This window comes from Telopea speciosissima, chromosome 3 (assembly GCF_018873765.1).
Source record: "Telopea speciosissima isolate NSW1024214 ecotype Mountain lineage chromosome 3, Tspe_v1, whole genome shotgun sequence".
Taxonomy (NCBI): Eukaryota; Viridiplantae; Streptophyta; class Magnoliopsida; order Proteales; family Proteaceae; genus Telopea; species Telopea speciosissima.
Window position 1 is genome coordinate 13,682,595 of NC_057918.1, and position 27,915 is coordinate 13,710,509.

Here is a 27,915-nt window from a genome sequence, read left to right on the forward strand (position 1 = left end):
TCTGATTCCTTGTTATATGTCAATGAGGTATTAGCTCTGATATTAAATGTCATGCTAATTGTAGATGTGTTAATGGTTTTTCAGCTAAGCAAGCTTCTTCACCTGCTGATGTTGTGGGCAAGCTTGTTGAGTTTGGTTTGTCTTCATCAACTGAGACCAGAGTGTTTGCGGAAGAAATATTTTCTAGAGTTCCGCGTAAAGCATCTGGTTTGAATGTAAGTTAAAAAATGGAGTTCTTGTGACATCCATGTTTTAGGGGTAACAAATAAAGGTTATTATTCTGCTGTTGCTGGTTCCACCTTTGCCCTTTGGTCCAAACAGATCATGATTGCATCATCTTTTCTGACAATATGATTATCCATTTATGCAAGCTGGCTGTCTCCTGCCATGTTTGGATGGTTCTCTTCTGGTAGTTATAGGCTGTAATTAGAATTGGATGGTTAAGCATTGCCTTGGGTGGATTCTTCCAACTTGACTCTGGAATCTAATATTAGGATCAGCCAGTGCTTCTTAAATTCTTGGGTTCTTGTCTTGATCCCAGAGGGTGATCAGAAAATCCCAGAATCTGCTACTTTCGTGTGGATTCTTGAAGATAAGCAAGGATCTAGAAAATAACTAGGCCTCACAAATCTGGGGAAACATTCCATACTAAGTTTGCACTTTCTCTTTATAGTTTGTTTATTGTATTTTTCTATTTTGGATGTTTTACACTTTTACTCGTGGACCAGAATTACCAGAAACAAGAAAAAGAAGCAGCTATGTTGGTAAGGAAGCAGAAGAGTTACACGATCTTGGATGCTGATGACGACGAAGACGATGACGATAATCGTGGTGGTGACAAAATCTCTTCTCAATCAAATAAAGCAGATTCCCATCAAAAGCGTTTTCGGAAGAAAACTAAATATCAAGACGATGAAGATGAGGCATAGTGTCACATTATGTATTGCTAAAATTCAATTTTTGTTTTGAAGCATAACGTGATATTTTAACTTTACGCTAATGACTTGCTTTTGCTTTCACTATATATCAAATTTCAGGCTGTCAGACGAGAAGAAAAAGATAGGCGTGTCCGGTCGCGCACCTCTGAAGTTGAAGACGACTTAGAGGTACCTTATTTTTTATTTTATTTTATTATTATTATTTTTTTGGGGGTGGGGGAGGCGGCATAAATATGCATATATATATATATATATTTATATTTTGTATTTCAATGATGTGCTCCTGTTTTTCATTCTAGGTGCCCTCCCTGTGTATTGTGGTCATGTAGATATACCAGTCCTAATGTTATGGGACATTTGGATACTTCAAGCAACAACCGAATTATAATTGTTAGAGCATAGTCTATAAGAAAGCCTAGAATTCAGCTGATGATTCAGAAGTTATTAACTTATCGTTAACTGATCCAGAGAGCTTAGTGGAAGTTGGTTTTCTCTGAAACTTAGATATTCGGGAGAATTTAATGTACTTACTTAGGCCAAACAGATAATTGGACTCTGCTTAACTGCACTTTCAGAATTCCTTCCCACAGTCTAAGCAACAGTTGATCAAGTGTCAAGCAACAATAATAAATAATCTTTGAAGTTCAGGAAACTTTATATGGAGATACCAGACTTAAATACACAAAGGGGGGGGGGGGGTTGGTATCACTCATTTAGATGGAGCTCGGTGGATCGGTATTCAGCTGACCTCCAGGAGGTGTATATATCTCTTTGCCACTAACACAACGAGCTTTGATTGAGGCAATGTTCTGGGATTTGGAGGTACTAAACCCCAACTATCCTTAAAGAAATTGGTGCTATGCAATAACGTTTTGAGTTTCTTTAACAGATCCCATTTCTAGAGCCTGTGATGGTCTTTCACACATGGCATGATTCATTCTCTTCAAAACATATAGTATTACTCCTGAAATGGGCATATTTCATTAAGGACCGAGTGAAATATAGAGCTGCAATCCCTTTTCCTTTGATCAAACTTGAAAATTTCCTCTTTTAGATGTTGCCACATCAACTCTGCCTCCCAGTACAAAAATAAACATAAAATAAATGAATGAAGGGTGGAAGTTTCCTTAACAGCTCATTAAGAATAGCTTATCTTGATGGTCATTTTTTGGGATAATTAACAATTTATTTTTAAAAAGAGAAACTGGTAGAGAGGAGTGAGTACATAGTGATGCGTAGGGATATAATCCTACCAACAAGGCCGAAGCCCAAAAGCACGACTTAAGAAAATGATTGCATTACTGCTGACAAAGGAATATCATCCCCAAACCAAAGTCTTGGTCTCACAACCCCTTGCATTGCTGATTCATCTTCAGTTTCATTGGCACTTCTTGGCATCCACTGGAAAAGAATATCCAGTTGGGAAGCCACCTTCCCAGTGGGCTTAGTGAGCTGAGCATAGTGCCACAGTTTCTCTGTTGTATTCTTCTTCAATTCCATTATATTTGTTGCATCACCTTTAAAAATTGCTAGAGCTCATCTTTCCGCAATCAGCAGTTGCATCCCACTTGCAATGGTCTATAATGCATTTATTTTGTTGTCTCAGCTTTATTGTGACAATCCAATCTTTTGAGGTCTGAGAATTTTAACAAATTCTTCCTCTAGATTCTTTTTCCTTTCCTCTCTGGCTAAATCTCCCGGCCTTTCCTGTGTTGTCTTCTTCTTGTTCCCTCTGGCAAAATCAACCTGAAACCTAAATTCCACTCTGAGTTGTGGCATGAACCTGGTCACCACTGGCAAGGTGAAAGGAGGAGGAGGAGCTGTGATAGCCTTAGTGAGGACCTTGAAGATTATCTTATCCTAACGGAGCCTTTTAAAGGACATTGTCCATAAACTAATTGATGCGAAAAATTTGAAATGTTAATTCAAGGACAGTAGATTGTATGTAAACTTAGTGCATTAATTCTGTTACTTTAGCATGTTAGGATGCTGTAATAATCTGCGACTTTATATTCAGTCTATTACATGACAAGGCGGAGATACAACGGCTGAATGATATGCTAGTACTAATCCTGTAATATTTTCCTGAATATGTACTCAATTTCTTGTTTAGCCAGGATAATGTAAGAAGAGATTTGTAGTTGTCCCTTGCTGCTTTTGTATGTCAATATGCCTCATGCTGTACAGTGACATGTGTTCATGTGGCTATGCTTTCTGTTTTGATTTGTAACAGAAAAGTCTATTGATGTAGTAGTAATTATGAAGAAAAATACATGGGAAAAACCCCCGGGCACAATGTCCATTAATCACATTTTAATTACCCAAGGAAAAACCCCCAGTATCAGGTCATTCTACAGATTCTACTAGGAACAGAAATATTCTTTTTTCAATTCTCAATGTTGGATTGCCTCTTTATTCATACAGGCAGAGGAAGCAAGGTTACGTGATCAGGAAGAGCGGGTACAACTAGAGAGGAACATAAGAGAAAGAGATGCAGCAGCGACACGAAAGGTACATGGTGAAATTTGATGTTGTTGTGGACACAATGGTGAAAATCGATGGTCCATATGCCAATTCTCTTCATTGTAATAACAGTTGTTGGCAATTCAAAATGACCAAAGCAATTCTCTTCACTCTCTTCCAGTCTCTGTTTTGACTCATTTTTTTTTCATGGTCTTGTGTTCCTGCCTTTGGGAAGTTCTCTCTCTCCCCCTTCCATGTGTGTGTCCATGTTGAATTTTAAGATTCTTAAAGTGGTATGTCAATTTGAGAATTTCTGTGGAATTGACTTTTGTAATTTGTATTCACAGTTGGCAGAGCCGCCAAAATTATCTCGGAAGGAGGAAGGTATGAACTTCGATATTGAATTAAATGTTTCCTTCAGATTTGTGCTCTTATCTGATGCATAGTGTCACATCTTCAGAGGAGGCAATTCGGAGATCTAAAGCCTTAGAGGAAGACGATACTGCAACTCTGAGGTCTTGTCATTTTTCTACTCCTCCGGTTCTGATTCATATATGAAAATTGGTTTTATGTTTGCCTTTGCACACATGCACCACCGTCTAAAAAACTAAGTAGACTTGATAATGACTTTTTTTTTGGGTGGGGAGTTTGACCCTGCTAAATTGAGGATGATTCAGTTTGTTGTCTGAGTTGATGAAGAACTTGGTAAGAAATCAAAATTTTGGGAGCAAAGAAAATATGTTCAGGAAAGCTTACGTTTTTTTTGTTTTGGATTTCCTGTCTGGTTTGGTGTAGTTCTCCTTGTTGCATTGACTAACTTTGCCTTGGTAGCTTTGTTTCAAGTCCATTGAGTTAAATTTAATTATTTCAATTGCAGAAAAGTCTCGAGACAAGAATACTTAAAGAAAAGAGAGCAAAAAAAGCTGGAGGAGATCAGGTGTGGTGAAAGAATACTTCATTTCACAGTTGCGCTTTATATGAAACTTAGTTGCTGTCTGTATACTGAGGATTCAACCTTATTTTAATGTGTATTTGACCTGAAATTTTATTATTAAATTGATCACTTTTTTTTTCTGATATCCTACCATGTATTCTCAATATCAGTGATGAAATAGAAGATGAGCAGTATCTCTTTGAAGGTGTCAAACTAACAGAGGCAGAACATCGTGAGCTAAGGTAATTAATTTATCTCATTTGTATCTGCACCTTTTAAGAGGGTTTAAGCTGATCATAGAGAGTATGACTTAGTATGTTGGAAGCTAAAGTCAATCATCCAGCCCTTCCTATGCTTCCTGTTAAAAGAGAAATAGTTCATCTTACACTGTAATGTTGCTGCAAGGGCTTAGTCCATTCTCTTATACTGGCAGATTTAGGTTTTGGATTAATGTTAATGATAAACCTGGATGGCTTTTTAATGTGCAGGTATAAGAAAGAAATTCTTGAGCTTGTGAAGAAGCGGTCTGAAGATCTGGATAGTTATACTGAGGTAATGAACTTTTGTTACTGTTTTGTTTATTATGAAGTCCGATTCTGTTCCTATAAACTTCTGGACAATTCTTTGCCGTTTGCAATCATTCAAAATTTCAAATAGGCAACTATTCATTGGTAATACTACTTTTCCGATTGTACGTTTGATGTGAATGTGCTCATTGTAATTATTAGTAATACTTATTCTTGAGAGTGTTATATGCTGGTTGATTGTGAATGAATGCAACAATTGTCGAGATAAGAACTCTCCATTTCTGTTTTCAATTGACAGAGACAAGGACATCAGCTGAGCTAGAATGGGGAAACTTTTAATTGGTCTGATCCAAAGATGATAAAGGACTTGACCTTTTTTACTCCATAATGAGAAAATGTATTGAGGGGTGGAAGAAAAAAAAGTGCATTTGATCACACAGGAAGGGGAAAAATAAACAGACCCCCTCCGACGAAAAAAAGAAAAAAGAAACAAAAGTCAGCATGCAAATTTATGATGGAAAATTAACTCCCTAATCATGTTTTTATTCAGCAATAAAGTAGTATAATACCCTACAATGGAAAAAAATATATGCATGAAGTACATTTTTGATTTATTGCACCATTTGTTTATCAACATACACCATATACATAATAAAACTCAGTTAAAGAACAAGGACCTCCAGTCTGGACTCGAGGAATTTCTATTACTTCCAAGAAAATCTTTAGGTCAGCAATGATGTATGAAGCAAGGTTTAAAAACTTGTATTTCGGGCAGACCAAAATGACCGAAATAAATACTGAAATGGGAGAAATTTCGCCGACAGTGCATTTTTTGCTAGTATGTTTCGGTTGGTCATTTTGGGGGTTAAACGGCCATATTAAGCTCTGATTTTTCAGGGAAACATTATTTTAGCCTATATAAAAACATATATAAACCTTTATTTGCAAAAAAGTCACACAAAGTAGTGGTTTTGATTTGCACCCTTGGTGGCTACTAGTATACGGCTGAACCCTATTGTATACCTTGTGTAATATTGTCCATTCTACACATTGTTTTAGTACTAGAAGACATAAAAGGCAAGTAAAACAAGTAAATTATGCACCATGAATGAAGAAACATAATATTGATTAATTATGAAATAGTAGAAACTACAAAGTACATGTCATAGTGTGCCCTCTCATGTCCCAAGTCCTTACAATAATGGCTGATACCAAAAAGAGTTACATGGAGCATCGAGCGCATTCATGGACCGATGGTGGCGATGCCAATTTTCCTTCGACTGTATGACAAATGCAGGCCACGTCATAGTGTGCCGGAAGAAACAGTTGAAGTCCTCAAGTCCTTCACAACTGCCCTATAAATGGTTTCTTTTACATACATGAAGTAACCTATCCTAGGGAATAGGTCACCATACTGTGAAAAACCAGCCATTTGACCGCTGTGACTTGATGGTGTCGCCGGCGTGTATGACTGATGGGCCAGGTAGGAGAAGATGTTGTCCACAAAGGACGATCCAGTCTGTGAGAGCACTAAGTAGGCATTATGCTTATGAGCACTAGGAACAGGTGAAGAAGATATTTACCAAACGCCCGTGAAACCACCAAACACGGGGTCATACGTATTGAACTCCGACCCAGTGCTTTCTGCGGCAGGGGATGGGGCATGCCACTGCCCACGTCTAGTGCTGTCCCCTATACTAAATCCTTCAAGAGTGCTAGACAAGCTATCCACGTCGATGTCCATTCTACTACAATCAGCTTGCTCATCTGGTTGGAACCGGAGATGAGGCCCTCTTGTGTATCCTGTACGTGAGGAGAATGGATTCCATATCTTGTGTGGTGTGATCAAACTGGGTCTCCCCAGTGAATCGAATCGGCTATGGAGCCGCATCCTGCTCATCCCCTACCTGTCATCCCCATCACCACCCCCACCACCATCATTGTTGTCGCCACCATCATCTCCATGAGCAGACAATGACGGTTTGCGAATGTGGACACTGGAATGGGACCAGTCAGGGCATCATCCTTGCCAGGTGCGGGCTCGAATGGTCAGGGTGTCTGTGAGTGTATCCGACCCTCTGAAGCCATATATTCATCCACATAGGCACCCATCTAATTGGCTATATGGGGGTCAGGCCTACCGGCCCTACCCCTAGCCTGATCCATCACAGGCTCACCTCTATCCTTCACCCACTTCACCATCGGATCCTCCTCTTCTGACTCCACCTTGAAAATGTCAGCGAGCTCTATTTGGTCCCTGTTTTTCTTCATACCCATGCGTACGTGCTAAATCTGCAGTCATATTGTAGTGCACATACGCCAAGTTTGCCAAACAATGGGAACCCAATCTGTTCTGCCTCTTGGAGTGGATGAGCGAAACATACTCCAGTTTCGCTCACAGCCAGATGTTGAACATGTCTGGGGGAGCACCTTGATTATTATTCTCCTCAATTCTCGTGTGTCACAGCATCACCCCCATACAACACCCACCATTTAGCTGCATTACGGCAATAAGACATGTTATTTGCATTTCACAAGTCTTAATACAGATGTAAGAGAGAGAATAAGATTGAGGAATTGAATACCAACATCAGTATTTGCCCGGCCTGCTACTGCGGTGGGGGATCCAAAACTGCCCAAGGCATCCCTGAAAGCTCTAATCTATTCCGATTTGGAAAATTGGTAATGTTAGCAACCAATACCATTTGGAGTAATTACTTAATATATTCCTAATGAACTCACCTCATTAGTATTACACTATTTGGCTCCAACTAGGCAACCACTTGCTTCACTGCTTCTATAAGATCCGGATTCATCCCAAGTTTATGGTTATTATTGATACTTGTTTAGATAGTATGCTGAAAATTGACATATAGATATTGTCAATGTATAGCAATATATTTTATAGATTATAAAATGTAATGTGAATTAGGTACATTAGAAAAAATACTTACAAGCCTTATGGAGTGGAGAAGCTCCCAATGATCCTTGATAATCTTGAGGAAGGAAGGCCCTACTGGCATGTGCTCCTTCATCATGTCCACAACAACATACAAGTGTGGCATTATGGGGCTTGAGAGCAAAGTCCCCCAACCTCAATTCCTTGACCATTGGCTTTAAAACTCTCCAAAATTCTCACCACCTTCTTCAGGTTTTGCCATAACTCTTTACACGCAATGGTAGATTGTGGTGCCTTGCTACTAGGGGAACTCGACTCCCTTCACCCAAACCACTCCTAAGATGCAAACATAGATCTGAGGCCGACCTACTTTGCCTCAAATCTCTTTAGTGCAATTTAGTTTGTGGCGAATCTAATGACTTCGGATCTGACCAAGTCCCCACCATATTTCTCCCCCAAAAGTTGTAGTGCAAACCCATGGTTGTAGACAAATGCGCTCACCTATCTTGCTCTCTCAACCACACTTTGTACCCATTTAACTTCCCATGTCCTTCAACATACGGTCAATGCAGTGGGCTGCACAAGGGGTCCAGAAGAGCCGATACCTACTGTCAACTTCTCACTAAACTTCTTGAAGTTGCTTCTGTTGTTCGTCACAACCCGGACAACATTCTTCTCTCCCACCTCCTGGGCCACATCCTTCGGCAACCTATAAATGTATTTTGCATCCTTTGTCTGCTTGGATGCATCCATAGATTTAAAGAATACTTTCATCCTGTTACAATAAACCATGAACTTGATGGGCTTTCTCGTGGGCCTAGTCTAATTATCACACATGATTGTCATGCCACAATTCTCCTACATCCCCTTCATGCCATCTATATACTCCTGAAGCTCTTGTTTCTGCTGGGGCAAATACACATTCATCACCTTGTAGGCAGTTGGCCTTTGACCCCTGGGCCAGCCTTAACCACCATATCTGGCATAGTCTAATAGTAAGGCCCTCTAGTAGCGTTTGTTGGGATGCTATGGAATAACAACCACTTAGACATAACCTCCCCAACTCTCCCTTTCACATCACTCCACATGTGCGTCAATTTACGCTGCTTGTGCCCTTTTTTCCTGTAAATGCTGGGATCCTGTTGTAGTACGGGGTCCTCATCCAGTGGTGGTACTGGAGCTGCCCTCGTACTTTGTGATCTCCTCATTGGAAACTCAACCTGCCTCCTCCCTTGTGACTGTGGCTTTGCAAATCCATTACCACTACCACCACCTCCTGCTCTAGATAGACCAGCTCCTCCCTTAGAATCTCTGTGTCTATCCTGCTCCATCGATTCGAAGGTCTCGACCCTCACCATCTCATCCACACCTCTCATAAGAGATAAGGGCACTTGATAGAAAATCCCTAACCCAAAAAAGTACAGAAATGCCCCCCAATAATACCAAACGACCCACCCGGTCTGTTTTGGACAAAAACTGATCATATGTCGTAATGCGTATTGATTCGAAGGTCTCGGCCCTTAACTTCTCATACACCTATCTCAGAAGAGATAAGGTAAAATTGGAGAGTCTCAACCATGGCAGGGAAGAACTACTGTTTTCATACTTTCCATTTTGTTATTTGTGCTCTGAAAAATGTTAACTTCTCATTAAAAAAAAGGATAATGGGAAGTACTTATATTATTTTAACATTTCCTTCTCAATCTGCTATGCTTCCATTAGGATTATATTACATAATTGTTAAGAAAGTATTTATTCTGTTTAGTATAACCACTGGCGGTATTTTGGGTATTCAGTTGTTTAGTTAAGGGCTTATTTGTAATAGTTGTTATATCAGGGTTATACTTGTCCCTGATATTATTTTCACTAATATAAATACAAACATACACAGGGTCATCATCATGAACGCTGTCATCCCCCTGTCCTTGCTCGGTTGCTAGAACTCTCTCCTCAAATTGCACCCTCGCCTTCTCCTTTTATTCCTTCTTCTAGTGCCCTCCCCTCATGTGTTTAGCAATGGCCTTAGAAATCTCCATAGGAACCATAGGACATGTGGCCACATCTTTAGCATTCCTAGTCAAATGTTATTTCAGTCTCGTGGCCCCACCTCCCATGATCTTCTTACTACAGTAATTGCATTGTTTTTTCTCTTGTTGCCTCCAATTGTCACTCCATGCCTCCATGCTATGTCTCCCCTGTCGCCATCTCTTCCATAGGCAATCTGTAGAAAACCTAGGACCTGTAAATAGTAACTTGAGAGAGAAGAAAAGATGAGGAAGAGAAGATGGAAGTTGTAATGCTTGAATGCTTGAGTGTCATAAACGATCACCCAGCCCCTTTATTTATAGTAAACAGAATTACACCTTATTCCTAGTCTAATTAAGAATGAAACTTACTCCTAATCAAAGTAGGAATGACTCCTAATCAAAATAGGACTAACCCCCTTACCTATTCCTATTAGGAATTCCCATTATAACTAGGAATACCAAAATAATATAAGAAGAATAAAATTATCCCAAAAAGACTAGAATACCCCCACGGTATTCCGGAGTACATATTTCAACACTCCCCCTCAAGCTGGATTATACAAATAAGTAAAGAAAGAAGATCCAGCTTGAACTAAAGAAAAAAGAACTCCAAATAATGCTAACAATCCCCCTCAAGTTGGCGCATACAAGGTACTAATGCCCAACTTGAAAAAAATGGGAAAAAAACTAAGGTGCAGCAGAATCCAGCTTGACATATGAATGCAGCTCCCAAATAAACCTTCAAGAACTTGAAAAAATAGATCTTCAAAACTTGGACAGACATGATCAGCAAACCGGGACTGGAATATCTTCCAAAAAAGGCAGCTTTCAACGATCTTCAATAGCTATCCAGTGATGAATCTCAGATTGTCATAGTGACTTAGAATCTTGAAGTGAAATAACTAGAGCAGCAAGCAACGAAAACAAACTGAATCAGGCAGCGGAAAAAATACTGTATCAACCCAACTGAAAGTCCTCAAATAAATATCTTCAATACTCTTCAATACTTCAATCTCCTCCTTACGGCAAACTCAACCCAATAACAAAGTAGGTACCCATTGGCAATGGTGAAAACTCTGATCTTCTATGCTTTGCACCAAGTGTTCCTGCAAGTTCTGCTTCTACAATGTCTGCAGGTGTACTGTACATAATTCCCCCCTCACGTGTAGTACACGTGGACATAACAGAGATAATGTAAAAGATAGGGCAAAAACATAATATTCCAGAATTTTCTCAAAGTGCTACGGGTAATTAAAAAGGAAGGAATGGTAAAATTGTATTTTACCAGAAGTTTTTTTTTTTTTGGATGAATAAAAATATATTACGAAGAAAAAAGAAGGAATATACAAGCCCAAGGGCAAAAAAGCCGAAACTAGGGACTAGTTAGGGCTCAAAATGGAAGAAGGGAGACCCCAGGAGACAACAATGAGCCTGTTCCTTGGGGAATCCTTAACATCCTTGAGGGGGAGGGATCTAACTTTAGATGAAACATAAAAAAAGATGGCCTTCCAAATCATGTCTAAGGAGCGGGAGTTGGATGTCCATCTTCTGAGGTTTCGTTCCATCCAAATGTGGGAGATAGTGGCACAGAAGGCGATCTTGCCAGCCGAGTCGCAAATCGACTTCCCTCCGTATGTCATGTCGATCCAAATCCATTCCCTACTGAGAGGAAGAGGAGTGCGCCGACCAGGCCAGCAATGGCGAAGAACTCGGGTCCATATGGAGGAGGCAAAAGGGCAAGTGAAAAATAGGTGATCGACGTCTTCAGTCCCGTTCCAACAGAGACAGCAATTGGAGGGGACTTGAAGTTTTACCAGAAGTTTCCAAAGGTGTTATGGGTAAATACCAAAGGTATGGGATATGAAGGGAATTATTGAAATGGAATGGAGTTGGAAAAAGGATGGCATGGGTGTAATTTGGTGGAAATCCACTTTGAGTTACAATCCAAGCCAAAGGGCAAACTGGTAATAAACCAGAATTTTCAAGGTCAATTGGGTAGGCAAATAGGGGAATGGATGAAAAAGTAATGGCAGTTCCGTAAATAATCAGAATTTTGCAAGGGCTTTTTGGTAAACAAAAAGCAATGGGATGCAATGAGTAAAATAACCAAAATTTCGTGAATGGCTATGGAGGGTGGCAATTTGGTAAATAACCAAAATTTTCAAGGGGTTATTGGAAAATAACGAAGCAAGGGAATAGATTTGGAAAATAATTTAATTCCCTAGTAGAAAGGGTAAACTAGGAAAGGAATGTAAAACATGGATAAAAGAGAATAAGAGACAAAGACAAGGGTATTATTGGAACTCATAAAATAAGGTTTTTAAATAAACCAACTTACGAAGGTTGTCTTCAACCTTACGACAGAGAAACCAGGGAGATTGAAACCTTCACGCAACCACGGTTTCAAGCTCAGGACGAAACCAGCAAAGGCAGAAAAAAGGATCTGCCCAAATCAATAACCTCGAGACCCCATCATCACCTTCATGAAACTAGGGGCGGTAGTCGTGGATGCAGCGGCAACCCTGCAAAATCTCGCAAGGAAGAGAAGTAGTCCAAAGGGCAGAGGAAAACCACAGCTGCTGCAAACACCATACAACCAGAGCAGTAAACACCGTAACCAGCCCAGCAGGAAACTAGTTAGTCTTATTCTCAACCACGTCTTCAATCCTAGCAGTAATCGATCCAAACTAGATCGGGGAACCGCCAGCAAACGAAGAACTTTCAGCAATCGAACAAGATCAACCGATAGCAACCACAACATCAAATCGATTCAACAGCAAACCAAAATTTAATTCCACAAACAAACCTTCGATAGCAATCGAAGTAAACAACAGCAGCGACAATTGATGAATCGATCCAAATAAAATTTCCCACAGCAATAATCAACCCTGGAAACCAGAAATCGAAGAACAACATCTTCTCTGTTCACTTGCTTCTCAGGAGGAGAGGATCTAGTCGAACCGAGAAACCTTCGTCTTCGAACCGACGGTACGGCAAAGTAGGAAAGAGTTGGGGAAGCAGCAAAAACAAAAGTTCCAACAGATCAATTCAGCAAATCGATGTCTGTTCTTCAAAAAACCAGATTGGAAACCCCTGCAAGATGGAGAAAAAAAAAACCTGCAACTGAATCTGGCAGTAGCAGTGGTATCGTAGTAGCGGCAGCGTATCATATACCCAACAAGGAATAAAACTCCTCGAATAAAAACAGTGGCAAACAAGAACCAGATCTGAAACTGGCCAGGAAAAAGAGCTATTCCCAATAATAACTTTGATCGATCTCCAAGGAATCTTCAAACAGAACAACAATCGATTAAAAAAAAACACTGCAGAAAATAGATCTCCAAAAAGGCAGATCAGAACCTGAGCAAATCAAATCAGCAACTCAATGTAAGAAACCCTAGTTCTTCTTCTTCTTCTTCTTCGATGAACTAGGGTTTCTTTCTAAAAACACGAAACCCTAAACGACTCTCAAAACGGCAATCTTGGAGAGAACCAGTCACTAGTTGCCTAGCTCTGATACTATGTAGAAAACCTAGGACTTGTAAACAGTAACTTGAGAGAGAAGAAAAGATGAGGAAGAGAAGATGGAAGTTGTAATGCTTGAATGCTTGAGTGTCATAATTGATCACCCAGCCCCTTTATTTATAGTAAACAGAATTACACCTTATTCCTAGTCTAATTAGGAATGAAACTTACTCTTAATCAAAGTAAGAATGACTCTTAATCAAAATAGGACTAACCCCCTTACCTATTCCTATTAGGAATTCCCATTATAACTAGGAATACCAAAATAATATAAGAAGAATAAAATTACCCCAAAAAGACCAGAATACCCCCACGGTATTCCGGAGTACATATTCCAACACATTATCTCGCCACTGGACTGTTGCATGAAGAAAACGAGCCGTTATTAACTGAGGCACATCAACTGAGACCACTAGAACAATTATGTAGCTACTTATTATTTTTTCCCTAACCCCTATATTTTTCTCTTAATTAAAAATAATTTTTCATAACTCTCTTGAATCAAATATTGGCCTAATTCAACAAAAGCAAATGTGCTACAACATAACAAGCTTCATATGTGCTTCAAAAGAATCAAAACACGCTGAATACTTTCATCATGTTTCTTTGTTTTTCAAAACAAAACAAAATATTTTTGTTACTTTCTAAAATTAAAAATAAATATTTACTGGTAGAAAAGAAGCGACTCCGTGAGGCCGTAGATCGGCCAACGGTGTCTAAACATATATAAATTGGGCCCCATCTAGTTGATATTAACCCTAATTTTTTCACATTTTTGTTGTAGAAAATTCCATTTTTTGAAACCAGAATAATGTGTGTGTGTGTGTGTGTGTATATATATATAGAAAAAAATTTGACACCGTGCTCCGGTGTCAGATATATAAAAACTTCATCACCAACTTTCAGTTATTTATCATATTTTTTTTCAAAAAAATCATTTTGGGAAGAAGTTTATTACCTGGAACTGTTGAATATGGCCAAATCTTCATCAATATGAAGCAAACAATGTCGTTGGAGTGATGTGGCAACCCCCAACAGTTTATTCCAGCAGTGTATCGAGGTGAGATGACAAAAATCCAAGAAAAAAAAAAACAGGTTTAAAATCCAAAAAGAGAAAGGGTTTTCTCCTTCCCACAAGTGAAACAGTCGAGACTCATGAGTTCTGAAAAATTTGCGAAGCAGTGTATTTTATATAACACCCAAAAGTAGTATCGCTGAAATGATACGACACTAAGGTTGAAATTTCGGTGAACGAAATTTGGACTGAATATAAGTCGTTCCTTTGATTCTTCTTGCATTTCGTCTCGGTGGCCTCAAAATTAGCAAAATTTATTTGAAATATCGGCGAGTTTTTGAACCATGGCATGGAGCTGAATGTGGAGCAGTGAAGAACCAACATATAAACAAACTTATTGTAACTGAAATGAGGATGTTGAGATGGTTGAGTGGTAAACTAGAAAAGATAAAATAAGGAATGAACAAATTAGAGCTAATTCAGGAGTAGCTCTATTACATGATAAGTTATGAAAGAGTCATTTGAGGAGGCATAGATATGTGCAACGGAGGCCATTGAGGCTCCAGTAATGACGAGTGATTTGATTCAGATTGAAGGAGCTAAAAGAGCCAGGGGTAGGCCTAAAATGACTTTAGGAGAAGTGGTGAGGAAAGACGTGCATAATTTAGGACTTGTAATAAGTATGGCTTTGAACAGAGCTGATTGGAGAAAAAGTATCCATGTAGCCTACCCTATTTAGTTGGGATAAGGCTGAGTTGAGTTGAGTTGAGAAGTTGATGACCAGTTGAGAAGAGGTGAACTAATATCATAGCCAATTCTAGAATTGTCTCTTGCTTTGTCTTCAAAGGCCTCACTAGTCACACCAATCAAAGGACGTACCCAGTGCATGAGGCTCCGCCACTAGTCATACCAATCAAAAATAAAAAAAGCCATATGCACAATCTCCATGTTTGGGTTCTTATCCCACTGATTAGTCCCTTGTAGGGTTCTTGGCTTCCACGTCTTGTTGTTTTTGTTGTTGTACTCTACACTAATCCATTCTAGCAAGCATAACAAGGTCTAGAGAACTCCAATAAGACATTCTCTAACTTTGGCGCCTGAGATAACAATATGCTTATATGAGAAGGATTTTCTTTAGATTCCTCTAATGGTGTAGTGTTTAAAAAACAGTTGTACAAACCTGTGCTAGCATCCATACCCTCGTCTAGAGACTCCAATTAGACATTCTCCAATGTTGGCACATGAGAGAACAATATGCTTAAGATAAGAGGGCTTTACTGTAGGAGAGGAAATGTCGGGAAAACTCTTCCGATGTACATCCCAGGAGTCGAACACTCGACCTCCCTGCTCTGATACCATGTTAGCTACCGTTTCACTTAAATGCTCTAACGATTAGGGAAGGGCTGCGTCAATGTATACATCAACAACCCTCAATCAGGTTGTTCTTTCTGGGGTTCAACTAGTGAATGAGTGATCAATCCTGCTTATCTAAAGGGCATACCTAGTGCATGATGCATGAGGCTTCCACCACTGCGGGGTCTAGGAGTGTCATAATGTATGCAGCCTTACACCTGCTTCGGGGAGAGGCTGTTTCCCAACTTGACTCCGGGACCACTAGGTCGCAATGGAGCAACCTTACTGTTGCGCTGAGGTCCGCATTCAATCCTGCTTATCTATTTATACTTAACCTTTTGAGTTGGGAGTTATCATTTTTTAATTTAGTGTGGATTTGCGTTAAGCCGTTAAACCCCTAACTTAAAATGGTGGATGGGAAAGGAATATTTATTAGTAAACCTAGTATATTGTTTCTCAAGAGTCTCATATCGAATTGTTTTGTGTTGTGAGTTCCCTGCTTCCCAAAAAAAGGGTGTACACCATGCACAAGGCTCCCGCTACTGCGGGTCTGGGGAGGGTCATAATGTATGCAGTCTTACACCCGCTTCACGGAGAGGCTGTTTCCCGACTTGAACCCGTGACCACTAGGTCGCAATGGAGCAACCTTACTGTTGCATCGAGGTCTGCCCTCTGAGTTCCCTGCTTCCCTAGTTTTAACAAATCTGAACCTTTTGATTAAAAAGAAAAAAGAGCATCAAATTGGATTCTCCTTCTAATGAGAGGAAGGATGCAAAACTATATAAAGGGTATTTGTTGGTTATATTGTTTTATGTCTGTGCTTTTCTTGTCATTCAACAGTTTCTGTTGTCATGGTTCTACCAAAGTTTTAAATTAATTATGGGTGTACTATTCTGTGACTTTTAAAGTGCAGTACCGGATGCCTGAAGCCTATGATCAAGAAGGTGGTGTAAATCAGGAGAAGAGGTTTTCTGCAGCTCTACAGCGTTATAGGTCAGTTGGCCTTGGGAGTTACAAACCCACTTATCTAGGCACCCCGTGCTTCATCTAGAGTCCTCTTAGGAATGAGGAGGCGGTTATGAACTTTATATTCTGTAAGATACCCTCTGTTTGTTTTAACACTGCTCTCTTTTGTTTGTCAATTTTCTGTGATAGGGACCTTAGTTCAGGAGATAAGATGAACCCATTTGCTGAGCAGGAGGCATGGGAGGAGCATCAGATTGGTAACTTCTCATTTCTAGCATTCTTTTGTTTTTGTTTATTTTTTAATAACTGGGTCAAGGTCATTGTATCCTGTTAATTTCATTGTCTTTCAGGAAAGGCAACCTTGAAGTTTGGTTCAAAAGATAAAAAACAAAAATCTGATGATTATCAGTGAGTTTTAGTGGTTGATGTATTTCCTTTGTATGTTTGTGTTGTAATATTTCTGACCTGTTACTGATTTGTCATTTTGTGAACTTCCATTGACTATGGAAAATAGGTCTAGTCAGTTTACAGTTACTTAGGCTCTCTTTGGTATGATTTGTATTTGTATTTATTTTCTATTTTTAAAAAATCATTTGTGATAATGAGTTATGACCTACAAATAATAATCGTTTGGTTACTATTTGTACAATATATTATATCATTAGAAATAGGCTTGGTATGCCTATGTGCATAATTTATTATGGGAAAAAGTACTTTGGAAGGCAGCGTGGCAGTTGTGCCCAGTCACATGGGCGCAAAATTACCACCCCGCCCCCATGAAAGGCTGAAATCCACCCCTGTTGATGCTTTCGCGAGCACTCCCATTGGCCCACGCGCTGATACAGGGGTCTCACTACCTTTCAAGGAACCCTCTCCCATATATTATATAACCTTAAACTTTTATTAGAATCTAAAGCATACTTGGACAAAGGATTCCTGGTCATCCTCATCCCCCAACCCTTCTCCCACTTCTATTGGACCTTTTACAAACACATATCATGAAGTACAAAGATAAATAACTTTGTCACTACCATGAGAACTTGTGTCAAAGTATATGGATGAGTGAGCAATCATGCACATCACAATTGGAAAAGAAAACCCATCACTTTGTTTGTCGCATACACCTATGGTTTGTAGATTGTATCATTGTAATTGATTAGATGAGTCTCACATGTCTGCAAAACTTGAAATGGGTTTAACATGTTTCACTTGAGCAACTACACCTTTTGGTAGCACTTACACATTGTAGCCAAATGGGGGAAGAGAGTTAAAAATAAAAGTTCATCAAAAATAGTCTTTAGCAAAACCATTCTAAACAGTTAAAGGGAAAATAAAAAAATATAATACATATTTTTTTTGTTTATCATCAATCTTGATAAGCTTCGCTAATTTATCTGCAATTTGTCTTCGATATGCTTCCCATTGTTGCTGTTGCGTACCACCTACCATATTTGCAAAATTCACAACATCCTCATTGTCACTATCACTATCGCTGTCTTCCCATTCATCATCGAACGTTCCCCTCATTGCTTTTTCAAAAATCCAATCCGATGCCGCTTGCTTTCTAATATAGTTGTGTATGGCTACACAAGCAATCACAAGCAAAACTAATGTCTTGAAATCACTGAAGATGGAAAAGTTGGATAAGTAGGATACTTGAATTCGAAGTTCGGAGCTACAGAAACAACACAAAGTGATGTAAATGTCAGAAGCCAAAATAAGAGATCAGAATATCAATTTCTCAATATTAAAACGAAAAAAAAATGATGGGAGAATCACAACCCACCAAATCTGAAAATTTTATTTTGCACTTAAACGTCAAAGACTGACTAGATAAAAGGATTTTGCAGTAATATGAATCATAAATTATATAAAGTCAAAGGTTCAAGTTCAGCATATCCACAGACAGGGAGATTAGACTACTTGGAAGTTGGAAACATAAGCCATGGATAAGCTAGATTGTGGAAATCATTAATAAAAATTATTTAATTAAAATGATATTAAAGAGAAATTAAGCACTAAACTGGAAAAAGGCAACACTCCTTGCATAAGTATTCAAGGAATTAGAGGTTTCTGGAAATGAAAGTGAAATGGTTCTGTGACGTAGAAAACAAGCATACATGCTGCTCTTATAAAACCAAAGCCTATGTTAATACAAATCAAAGTATGTACATTTATAGATTCAACTGTAGACTATAGTAAGCTACAATAAGGAAGCATCCAATAGCAGTAGCATATTCTAAACGGACTTTAGAACATGCTCACATTATCAATATAGGCAATTATTCTCAAGTCGACTCAGTTGGTTACATAATTTGGTTATCCAATCCAAGCAAACAGTTGCATAGATGGCATGAGTCTCTAGAATTTCAAGGCAACACAACTGATAAAGGCTAGAACAAAATAAACACCATTGTAATAACATAGTATCATGATCTGCTTACAAGCACCCAACAATAGCAGATTAACAGTAGCCAACACGATTAGGCAACAAAAGTTCTAGAACAAAATAGAATTGCAGTGAAGAACAGCCCAAATGAGTCGCAAACATGTAGTCCTATGCAGTACCTAGTCAAATGGGTGATCTGCAACACCTAATAAGGAAGCATAGGCTCCACAGCTAACAGCATGATTTTGAAGGGGGAAAAAGCCAAAACAAGGGACCAAAGCAAGAGAAACTAGATAAAAAAATGATACCCAATTCAACAATTGAAAACTAATAATGCTCGCGAAGAAGACAATTAGGGACCAAATATATATATATATATATAAGAAACCTGTAAATTGACACAATCAAACTTACTAAAGGCATTAACAGCCTAGGGATCTAAGAGGAAGTTCGTTGTTGGAGTTGAATCCCAATCATAAAAGGTCAAGCCATTGGATATTCTACCAAATGCCCTTGTTTCTACAAAGGACCATTTTCAACCCTGATTCCCCATCCTTGGTAAAAAGGAAAGATGATCATAAACCAAACCATGTAGTGTAACTTAATTGAATTTTTTTTTTTTTTTGTTGCTTTCACAGGGACATAAGAGTTCTATGACGTTTAACTAGCGCCTTTAAGAAAGTTCCAAAACCCAGACCTATCAAGAAGCAATACAATTAGAAAGAAATAAGATGCCCAAGAGATGAACAAGAAACAAAAACATTATCTTCTCCTATTGAAAAACCAATCATTCGCCTTAAATCCATGGCTACTTTTCCATTACATTATGATGCTTCAGATCCTAGTTCAACTGGTTGACATTTTTTGGGGAGTAAAATAAGTGGGAACTGATAACTCCACTCAAAGCCCAGGATCATGTGTAGTGAGTAGTGAGTAGTGACTACTGGGCTTCAAATTATTCAATTACAGAGCCTTTGTGTGCATGTTTCAATGTGGATAGTGACATTAGTGTAAAAAACTCTCTCTTCCCAGTTCCCACAACAGTTACTAGTGGAGCAAGCCAAGGACTCTTAGATATGGAATCTGGTTGAAAAAAAGCAGAACTAGGGAATCATTTAATGCTCCAATACTTACAAGTGAATGATGAGAAGGTGTTCCAAAAGACTTCCACCACTCAAATTTGTCAAAATCTCCATTTGGTCTTTTTTTTCTTTTTTTGGTTGGCTTGAAGTTTCAACTCCTGATTGCTCCCTCAAAACTTCAACATCCATGCATGCCCTTTCTTGCCCATCCATTAGGTAATGAGTTAGTGAGTTCCTGATATGGTCCAAACTAAATTGTCCTAAACCCTCTTCCTTCCAATAAAACTATTTTTCATCACATAACTTGCCTTTGGCTCTCTCTATGAGAAAATTCAAAGCCAAATTGGTTTTTAGTGGCTCAGCCACCTATGACTATGACAATAACCTAACCTAATCTCCTCATGAGAAAGAATCTTTCAATTACCCTTACAGAAGCCCAAAAGGAAAACAAAAGAAGAAAGAAAAGAACACCAAAAGAAAATTACAAGCTCATGGGAAAGACACTTTCATGGCTCCATTTTCAAAAGTCTGAAAAAGTACTTTCTATTACCATATCTACTCACTACACATAATCCTGGGCTTTTAATGGTGTTAAGTGTTTGTACCCTACCCACTGTAAATTTGTATTATGGTTTTTCAATGATAAACCCTAAATAAAATCTCAAACTATATCACACTCTGTTCTGTATGCTTTTGGACAACTTTCCTTTAGCAAAGAATATAAAGAGTTATGCTAAATTTAAACCAAACCAATCACCACTATCACAACATCCAAAACTAATCCTCCATAATCCACTTCATCCCTGAATACCATCAGATGAAGCAAACAGGCAACACAAACCCTAAAATCACACTGCCACACACAATACCGACCCATTATTAGAATAAGTCCAAACAGGATTCCCTTTATTCATCATATGAAAACAAAGGAGAGAGGTTTACCAAAAAAACAAACAAAGGAGAGAGGTACTAATTTAAAATTCTCAAAAGTCAATAAATTATCTGGAGACACCAGGAGCAACTTTTTAAGAGAGAGAGAGAGAATAGGGTTTGAGATGTGAGAATTTGGAAACGTATTAAAAAGAGTAAATTTATGTATTTACCGTTTGATTTGGAGCAGTTTCAACACGTGCTCATTAAAAGGCACCACAAAAATCAAAATAACTATTTGTGGCCACAAATCACAAATAGCTCTCAAGCTATTTGTGGATTTTAATTTATTTTAATTTGTAATAAATAAAAATAAGCATTATAAATTATATCAAACATCTATAAAAATAGAAATTAGTCAAATAAATACAAATACAAATCAGACAAAAGAGAGCCTTAAACAAAAAGATAATAGTTACTTGCACCATTTTTGTTCATTGATGCATAAATACACATCTTAATCATCTTTGGACTGCTCTCTTTTCTTAGGTATGTGTTTGAGGACCAGATTGAGTTCATCAAAGCAGCTGTGATTGAGGGTGACAAGGTGTGTTCACTGCCATAAGCACTTACTATTTCATCCCCCCTCTCCCATTTTTGTCATGAAAATCCATATTGAGATAAAAAAAATCTGTGTATGGACAGTTTGAAGGTGAACTGCCTGAGGAGCAGCTTCAGAAGATGGAGATATCAGTGTTACAGAAGCTTCAGGTGTGCATTGCTAATTTGTTCTAGATTTGGTTTGGATGGCTTTCCCCTTGTATGTCTGGAACAGTATACATTTTCCCTCATAATTAGTTTGGCTTATACTGATCTAAACTCCATAAGTTTATCTTGGGTGTTTTCCATTTGATGCTTTTGCATGCTATAAGACATTCTTCACATTTACTGATTTGTGGTGGCCTCATCTCATTAATTTTGCTGATTTCTCTTTAATTGCCAAATTGCAATATGTTTTTTTGTACTGTTAGCATTGTCTGCTTGTTTTTGTTACAATGGTTATGTTTTTTCTTGCCTATTTACCTATTCAGGATGATAGAAAAACTCTGCCTATCTATACATATCGAGAAGAACTACTCCAGGCTATCCATGATCATCAGGTTTGTGAAGTTCCTGTTCTTAATTTGTGGTTTTCTCCATTCTTTTCTTGTAATGTTATTATGAGCATGACGTTGGCAAACATTGATAAAACTACGAATAACACTTTTGGTCCCTTTAACCATCTCAACCTTTGATTTAATCTTTTCTTACATCTTCTTGTATGAAGAATGCTGTTTACACAATCTACACTGTGACTCCTTTCTTCTGCCTCGTTTTGCCTAGGTTCTTGTAATTGTTGGTGAGACTGGATCTGGAAAGACGACTCAGATACCTCAGTATCTCCATGAAGCTGGCTACACAAAACATGGGAAGGTGAGGGCATATATATATATATATATATATATTTTATTAAGTGGAAATGCATTTTAGCGTAACACTCTTCTTTAGGTTAAAATCTTTACATTTCACATGTACTCTAAAAAACTTACAATACAATGACTGCTCTTGAGGATGACACAGTAGGCACAATTTCCAAAATCGGGAATCAGATCAGTGAATCGTTTGTGACTGATCCCAATTCCGGCCGATTCATGCCTAGAATCCCTATAATCACTGAGTTTTCAGATCTGAGGGCTGATTTTAGGGTTCTTAGGACTGATTCCGAATCAGCAGGGAGTGATTTAATCCCCGATTCCGTGTTTTGAAATGTTGATGGTAGGTCACTTTCAATTTTTTGGGGTGAGAAAAATTTATTAAAAGAGGTCAGGAGCTACAGATATTGTTCATAATTTCTAGTCTTCTATGTGAGACTTTAGATGTTCAAGCGGATCCAGCTGGAGTATGATCTAGGCTTGCATGCATTCTACTTTCTTAGTTATTAGACCGAAAAAATTAAAAAAGTAATAAAGCAGACATTGTCCATGGCCATTCCTTGATGTTATCAATGTTTAACCATCATTCCAATTGAGCAGAGTCTGTCCAGATTTCTATGTACTTGATGCCTTTTCCTGCTGCATATTTGAGTCTTTGTTCAATTGCTTTCAATTTATTTTGAAAATCCTTTTTTACCCTGACTTAAACTTTTGGCAATAAGACAAGGGCCACTCAAAAAAAGGTTACAACTTCTCGTATAACAACTTTGGCTGCAACCAGATGCACCCCACCCCCCAAAAAAAACCTACACAACATGGGAAGGTGAGGCATATTGATTTTTTTTGGGTAATGCTTTATGACATAGAAATGCATTTTTTATCTAACAAATTTGCATCACTTGATTGACTAAAATTGATGATTTTCTTTCTTTTTTTTTTGGGGGGGGGGGGGGGGGGTTGTAATGTGAGGCTTCATTGCTTAAAGGTCCTACTACTTCTCCTTGATCTTATAGTTCATGGTTAATGCTGTTGTGTTTGGCTTTTTAATGGTGCTTTTTTTTTTTTTTTTGGAGGGGGGCCGGGGGGGTTGGGCTAACAAGCAATCTTATGAATATGGTTCTTTATGCACAGTTTATAGGAATGTTGGCTCAAACTCTTATGAAGGATATTGTATGAATGAAAGCAAGGTACTAAAACTCGGGTCTCGGTACCAACTCGGCCCTTGGAAAAACCGAGTCGAATCGAGATCTCGCCGAGTTGGTGCATTTTTTTTTTTCCGACTCAAAGCCTCAACTCGGTGGGTTTTATACCTAGTTTGGGTCTGAAACTCGGTATTCAGCCTATTTTAGGCCATTTAAACACAATGACACTATCAGATTTTGCAAAAACAAAGTCTAAATATGAGTTTCAATTCGGACCATAGGTTGGTAGGCGATGTCGTACTAAAATACCCTATTCTACACATAATTTAGTAATAGAAAGCAAGCAAAACATTCAATTAATAGCTAAACAACTTAAATAAGAATTAGAAATGTTAAAGTGATACATCAAAATGTTTAACAGTGTTACAACTATCATCACATAAAATGATTTTGAATCAAGTATTCAGTCCCCGCTAGTGTCACATAGTCTTCCCATGACATAATGTTGCATATAGTGCTCCACAGCAAGCATATAAGAGTTCTGTCGAGTTAGGTAAGTAAATACATAGTAGATGGGTCATTTCCATGGGTCAACCCGAGATCCGAGATCTCGACTCGTCGAGATATGTCAAGTTCTGTCGAGTTAGGTAAGTAAATACATAGTAGATGGGTCATTTCCATTGGTCAACTTGAGATCTCGCTGAGATATTGGACTTTTGAATATCGCCTCCAGTCTCATCTCAGGTTCTCAAAAAACCGAGAAACTCGGCGAGTTTTAGTTCTATGAATGAAAGATTGGCTCTGAAAAGTTATAATTGAAACTTGGGAAGTGATACCCTAATCTCAGGAACTCGGATCCTAATTATATTCTGTTAGTTAGGTCTTGGAAAGAAAAAATGGAACTATAGATAATTTTTCAGTTACTTTAAAGGAGTCTACTGTATTCATAGAATAGCTGGAATGAATTTCGTCTGTGTACTGTTAAATGGACCGGTTCTTTGTATTATTTTTTCAAAATCTGCATTCTGTATTAGTTCACACTTTTTATTTACTGAACTAGTAATTTTGAGTAGTGTGAACAGAATTTGGTTCTTATTTTCTTAGCTTTGGCTTGGTTATCTTGGTTTGCAATTTCTTCGCTACTTAAATGTAGGTAGGATGTACCCAGCCACGACGTGTTGCGGCCATGAGTGTCGCTAAACGAGTTTCTGAGGAGATGGGAGTTAAGCTTGGTCATGAGGTATATCCCTTTGCTTCTCTTTCTTTTCTCTGATCTTTTTGCTTTTTGTTAATTGATCCAAACTGATGGTAGGTTGATCAGAGTGTGCAATTTACATGTAATATTTATTGTAGATGATTATTACAAATTGCAGTGTACATGTTCACCCTTTCAAGTTAACAGTTTCAGTAACCATCATCTTTGTGGCTTTCAGGTTGGGTACTCTATCCGCTTTGAAGATTGTACATCTGAGACAACAGTTCTTAAGTATATGACAGATGGAATGTTGCTGAGAGAATTCCTTAGTGAACCTGATCTAGCAAGTTACAGGTAAAATATGTTGGATGTTTGATCCCTAAATAATTGGCTTGATCCGCTTTGTGGGGCAGGTTTGGGCCCATGAATAGGCCTGCCCACGACTTGGCCATATGAATTGCCCTTTTCAGCTGTTTGTTCTGTGAGATGCAGGATCTCTATGAGAGAGGTAAACCGTAGTGAGATGCTAGTGGTTCTGGTGGGAGACTAGCAAGGTGGAGTGAGAGGGTCTTCCATATATTCTTTTTCTATTTGGTTTAATTCTATTTTCTTCATTCTGTCCTGCGCATCAAGGTAGTGATAGGATCGATTTCTACTTCTTGTTGAATGATTGTTGGGCTCCTATGCTCTGATACTTGATCAATATTGGAAGACTTGAGATTTTCTGTTGATATAAGTGGCTTGTGAATCACTGTTTTGATATTCTTCGACTGCTAATCCCGAATGAATGATACTCTATTGTCTAATTACTGGTTTGGTGACAAACTGTGGGGATTCCAAAAGAATAACCAAGCCCTGCCTTCGATTTTAGTTTGGGACTGTTCTAATCTGTGGTCTGATAGTTGCTGGTAGTTACTGATTTCTGTCCACGGTTATTATTTTCATGAGGTTGTTGGTTGATGCAATCTGGCCATTGGATTAAGATGAGTTTTATGGATGATGTTTCATCTAATGAGTAGAGGATATGTTGGTAGTTTGAGTTTGCTCTGCTGTGTTGATATGAAGATACAGCCTGGTTTCTAAATCTGAAACCATAGTTGCTATTTTAGTGACCCTTACTATATCTCCATATCCAACCTTTGAATATGAGTCAAAGTTTGGGAAGTTGAAAACCCTAGGGAGACCTAGTACTGCTAGTAATTTGGTGCTGATCGGTATTCTGGTTTGGGAGTTATCACAGACTTTGTTTTGCTGGTTGTGCACTTCTACCATGCTTGTTGGGTTTGAATCTGAAACCTTCTTAAAGGATGAATTGATTCCATCAAAGATGTAGCTGAATTGAGTTGAGTTGTGCTGTATGAATTTATAAGATGCTAACATTTCCTTCTGCAAATTACTCAGTGTGGTGATGGTAGATGAGGCTCATGAAAGAACAATCTCAACGGATATTTTATTTGGTTTGGTTAAGGTAAGCCAAAACACCTTCAACTTGCATTACTATGTTTAATTATTACTTTGTGAAGATATCATAGGTATTGTCCAGTATACTGTCATTCCTTCACTCTTGGCACACAAGCAGGGTTGTCATCTGGGACCCAAAGTTCAATGGCTCCCCCACCTAGGTGATCTTGTGTAGCTGAGTCAGGCATTGTGGATGTCCACTGTTATTTCTGTTACTTTCTTTTGAATGTCAATGATAGAAGATACGACAAAGAAACCACAAATAGACAAGTTCATTTTTAAAACCAAGATCTAAAGGTGGGATGCATTGGATGAATGTGACATATTGACCTCTGACTGTGTGCGGTGGCCTTGTACTGGATATCCTTGGTAAAATGTTCTTAGGGACTATTAGGCAAATAGTTTTATCTATTTCTGATTTCGATTTTCTAATGTGTATGTCAATTTTTTTGTAGGACATTGTCCGGTTTCGAAGTGATCTTAAGTTGCTCATCTCTAGTGCTACTCTTGATGCTGAGAAATTCAGTGATTACTTTGATTCAGCTCCGATCTTTAAAATTCCAGGAAGACGATTCCCCGTGGAGATACACTACACAAAAGCGCCTGAAGCTGACTACCTGGATGCTGCTGTTGTCTCTATCCTTCAAATACATGTGACTCAACCACCGGGTGATATTCTGGTGTTCTTCACAGGGCAAGAGGAAATTGAAACAGCAGAAGAGATTCTGAAACACCGGACCCGAGGCCTAGGAACAAAGATTGCTGAACTCATCATCTGCCCAATATATGCTAACCTTCCTACTGAGTTGCAAGCTAAAATTTTTGAACCCACTCCAGAATATGCTCGGAAGGTTGTCTTGGCGACTAACATAGCAGAGACCTCATTGACAATTGACGGAATTAAATACGTCATTGATCCTGGATTTTGTAAGATGAAGTCTTATAACCCAAGAACTGGCATGGAATCACTACTGATCACACCCGTTTCTAAAGCATCAGCAATGCAAAGGGCTGGTCGATCTGGACGAACAGGTCCAGGAAAGTGCTTTCGTTTGTATACTGCCTACAATTATCTGCATGATTTGGAAGATAATACCGTGCCGGAGATACAAAGAACTAACCTTGCAAACGTTGTTCTCACTCTTAAGAGCTTAGGAATTCATGATTTGCTGAATTTTGATTTCATGGACCCTCCTCCGTCTGAAGCATTACTCAAAGCCCTAGAGCTGCTTTTTGCACTCAATGCACTGAATAATCTAGGGGAGCTCACGAAGGTCGGCAGAAGAATGGCAGAGTTTCCTCTTGATCCAATGCTTTCTAAAATGATTGTTGCTTCAGAGAAGTACAAGTGTTCAGATGAGATAATATCAATTGCTGCTATGCTTTCAATTGGAAATTCAATCTTCTACCGTCCAAAGGATAAGCAAGTCCATGCTGACAATGCAAGGATGAATTTTCATACTGGGAATGTTGGGGACCATATTGCATTGCTTAAGGTAATTTAATTGATTCTTCATTTGTGCTAGAGAATGGGGATTAAAAAGTATTTCTTTATACTACAGGTTCTCTGTCATTCACATGGCTCAGTGATCTGGAATGTTATTATTTTACTTTGACAATGTGTTACGGAGTGCCAGAAATAACCCAGTCTAGTTTT

The 27,915-nt window shown here is 38.5% G+C and overlaps 1 protein-coding gene across 1 annotated transcript in view; it reads left to right on the forward strand.

Moving 5' to 3' along the window:
• The window catches only part of LOC122656149 (pre-mRNA-splicing factor ATP-dependent RNA helicase DEAH1), a 32,157-nt gene that overhangs the window by 181 nt on the left and 4,061 nt on the right, over positions 1-27,915 (forward strand). Inside the window, exons 2-21 of the mRNA XM_043850602.1 lie at positions 85-215; positions 729-923; positions 1,038-1,106; positions 3,363-3,449; positions 3,749-3,785; positions 3,862-3,916; positions 4,279-4,338; positions 4,506-4,577; positions 4,824-4,887; positions 16,595-16,674; positions 16,837-16,904; positions 16,998-17,055; positions 21,538-21,595; positions 21,694-21,759; positions 22,080-22,148; positions 22,372-22,461; positions 24,756-24,842; positions 25,036-25,151; positions 26,199-26,265; positions 26,714-27,754. Of these exons, the coding sequence (XP_043706537.1) occupies positions 85-215; positions 729-923; positions 1,038-1,106; positions 3,363-3,449; positions 3,749-3,785; positions 3,862-3,916; positions 4,279-4,338; positions 4,506-4,577; positions 4,824-4,887; positions 16,595-16,674; positions 16,837-16,904; positions 16,998-17,055; positions 21,538-21,595; positions 21,694-21,759; positions 22,080-22,148; positions 22,372-22,461; positions 24,756-24,842; positions 25,036-25,151; positions 26,199-26,265; positions 26,714-27,754 (2,570 nt within the window). The remainder of the gene's footprint in view (positions 1-84; positions 216-728; positions 924-1,037; positions 1,107-3,362; positions 3,450-3,748; positions 3,786-3,861; positions 3,917-4,278; positions 4,339-4,505; positions 4,578-4,823; positions 4,888-16,594; positions 16,675-16,836; positions 16,905-16,997; positions 17,056-21,537; positions 21,596-21,693; positions 21,760-22,079; positions 22,149-22,371; positions 22,462-24,755; positions 24,843-25,035; positions 25,152-26,198; positions 26,266-26,713; positions 27,755-27,915) is intronic.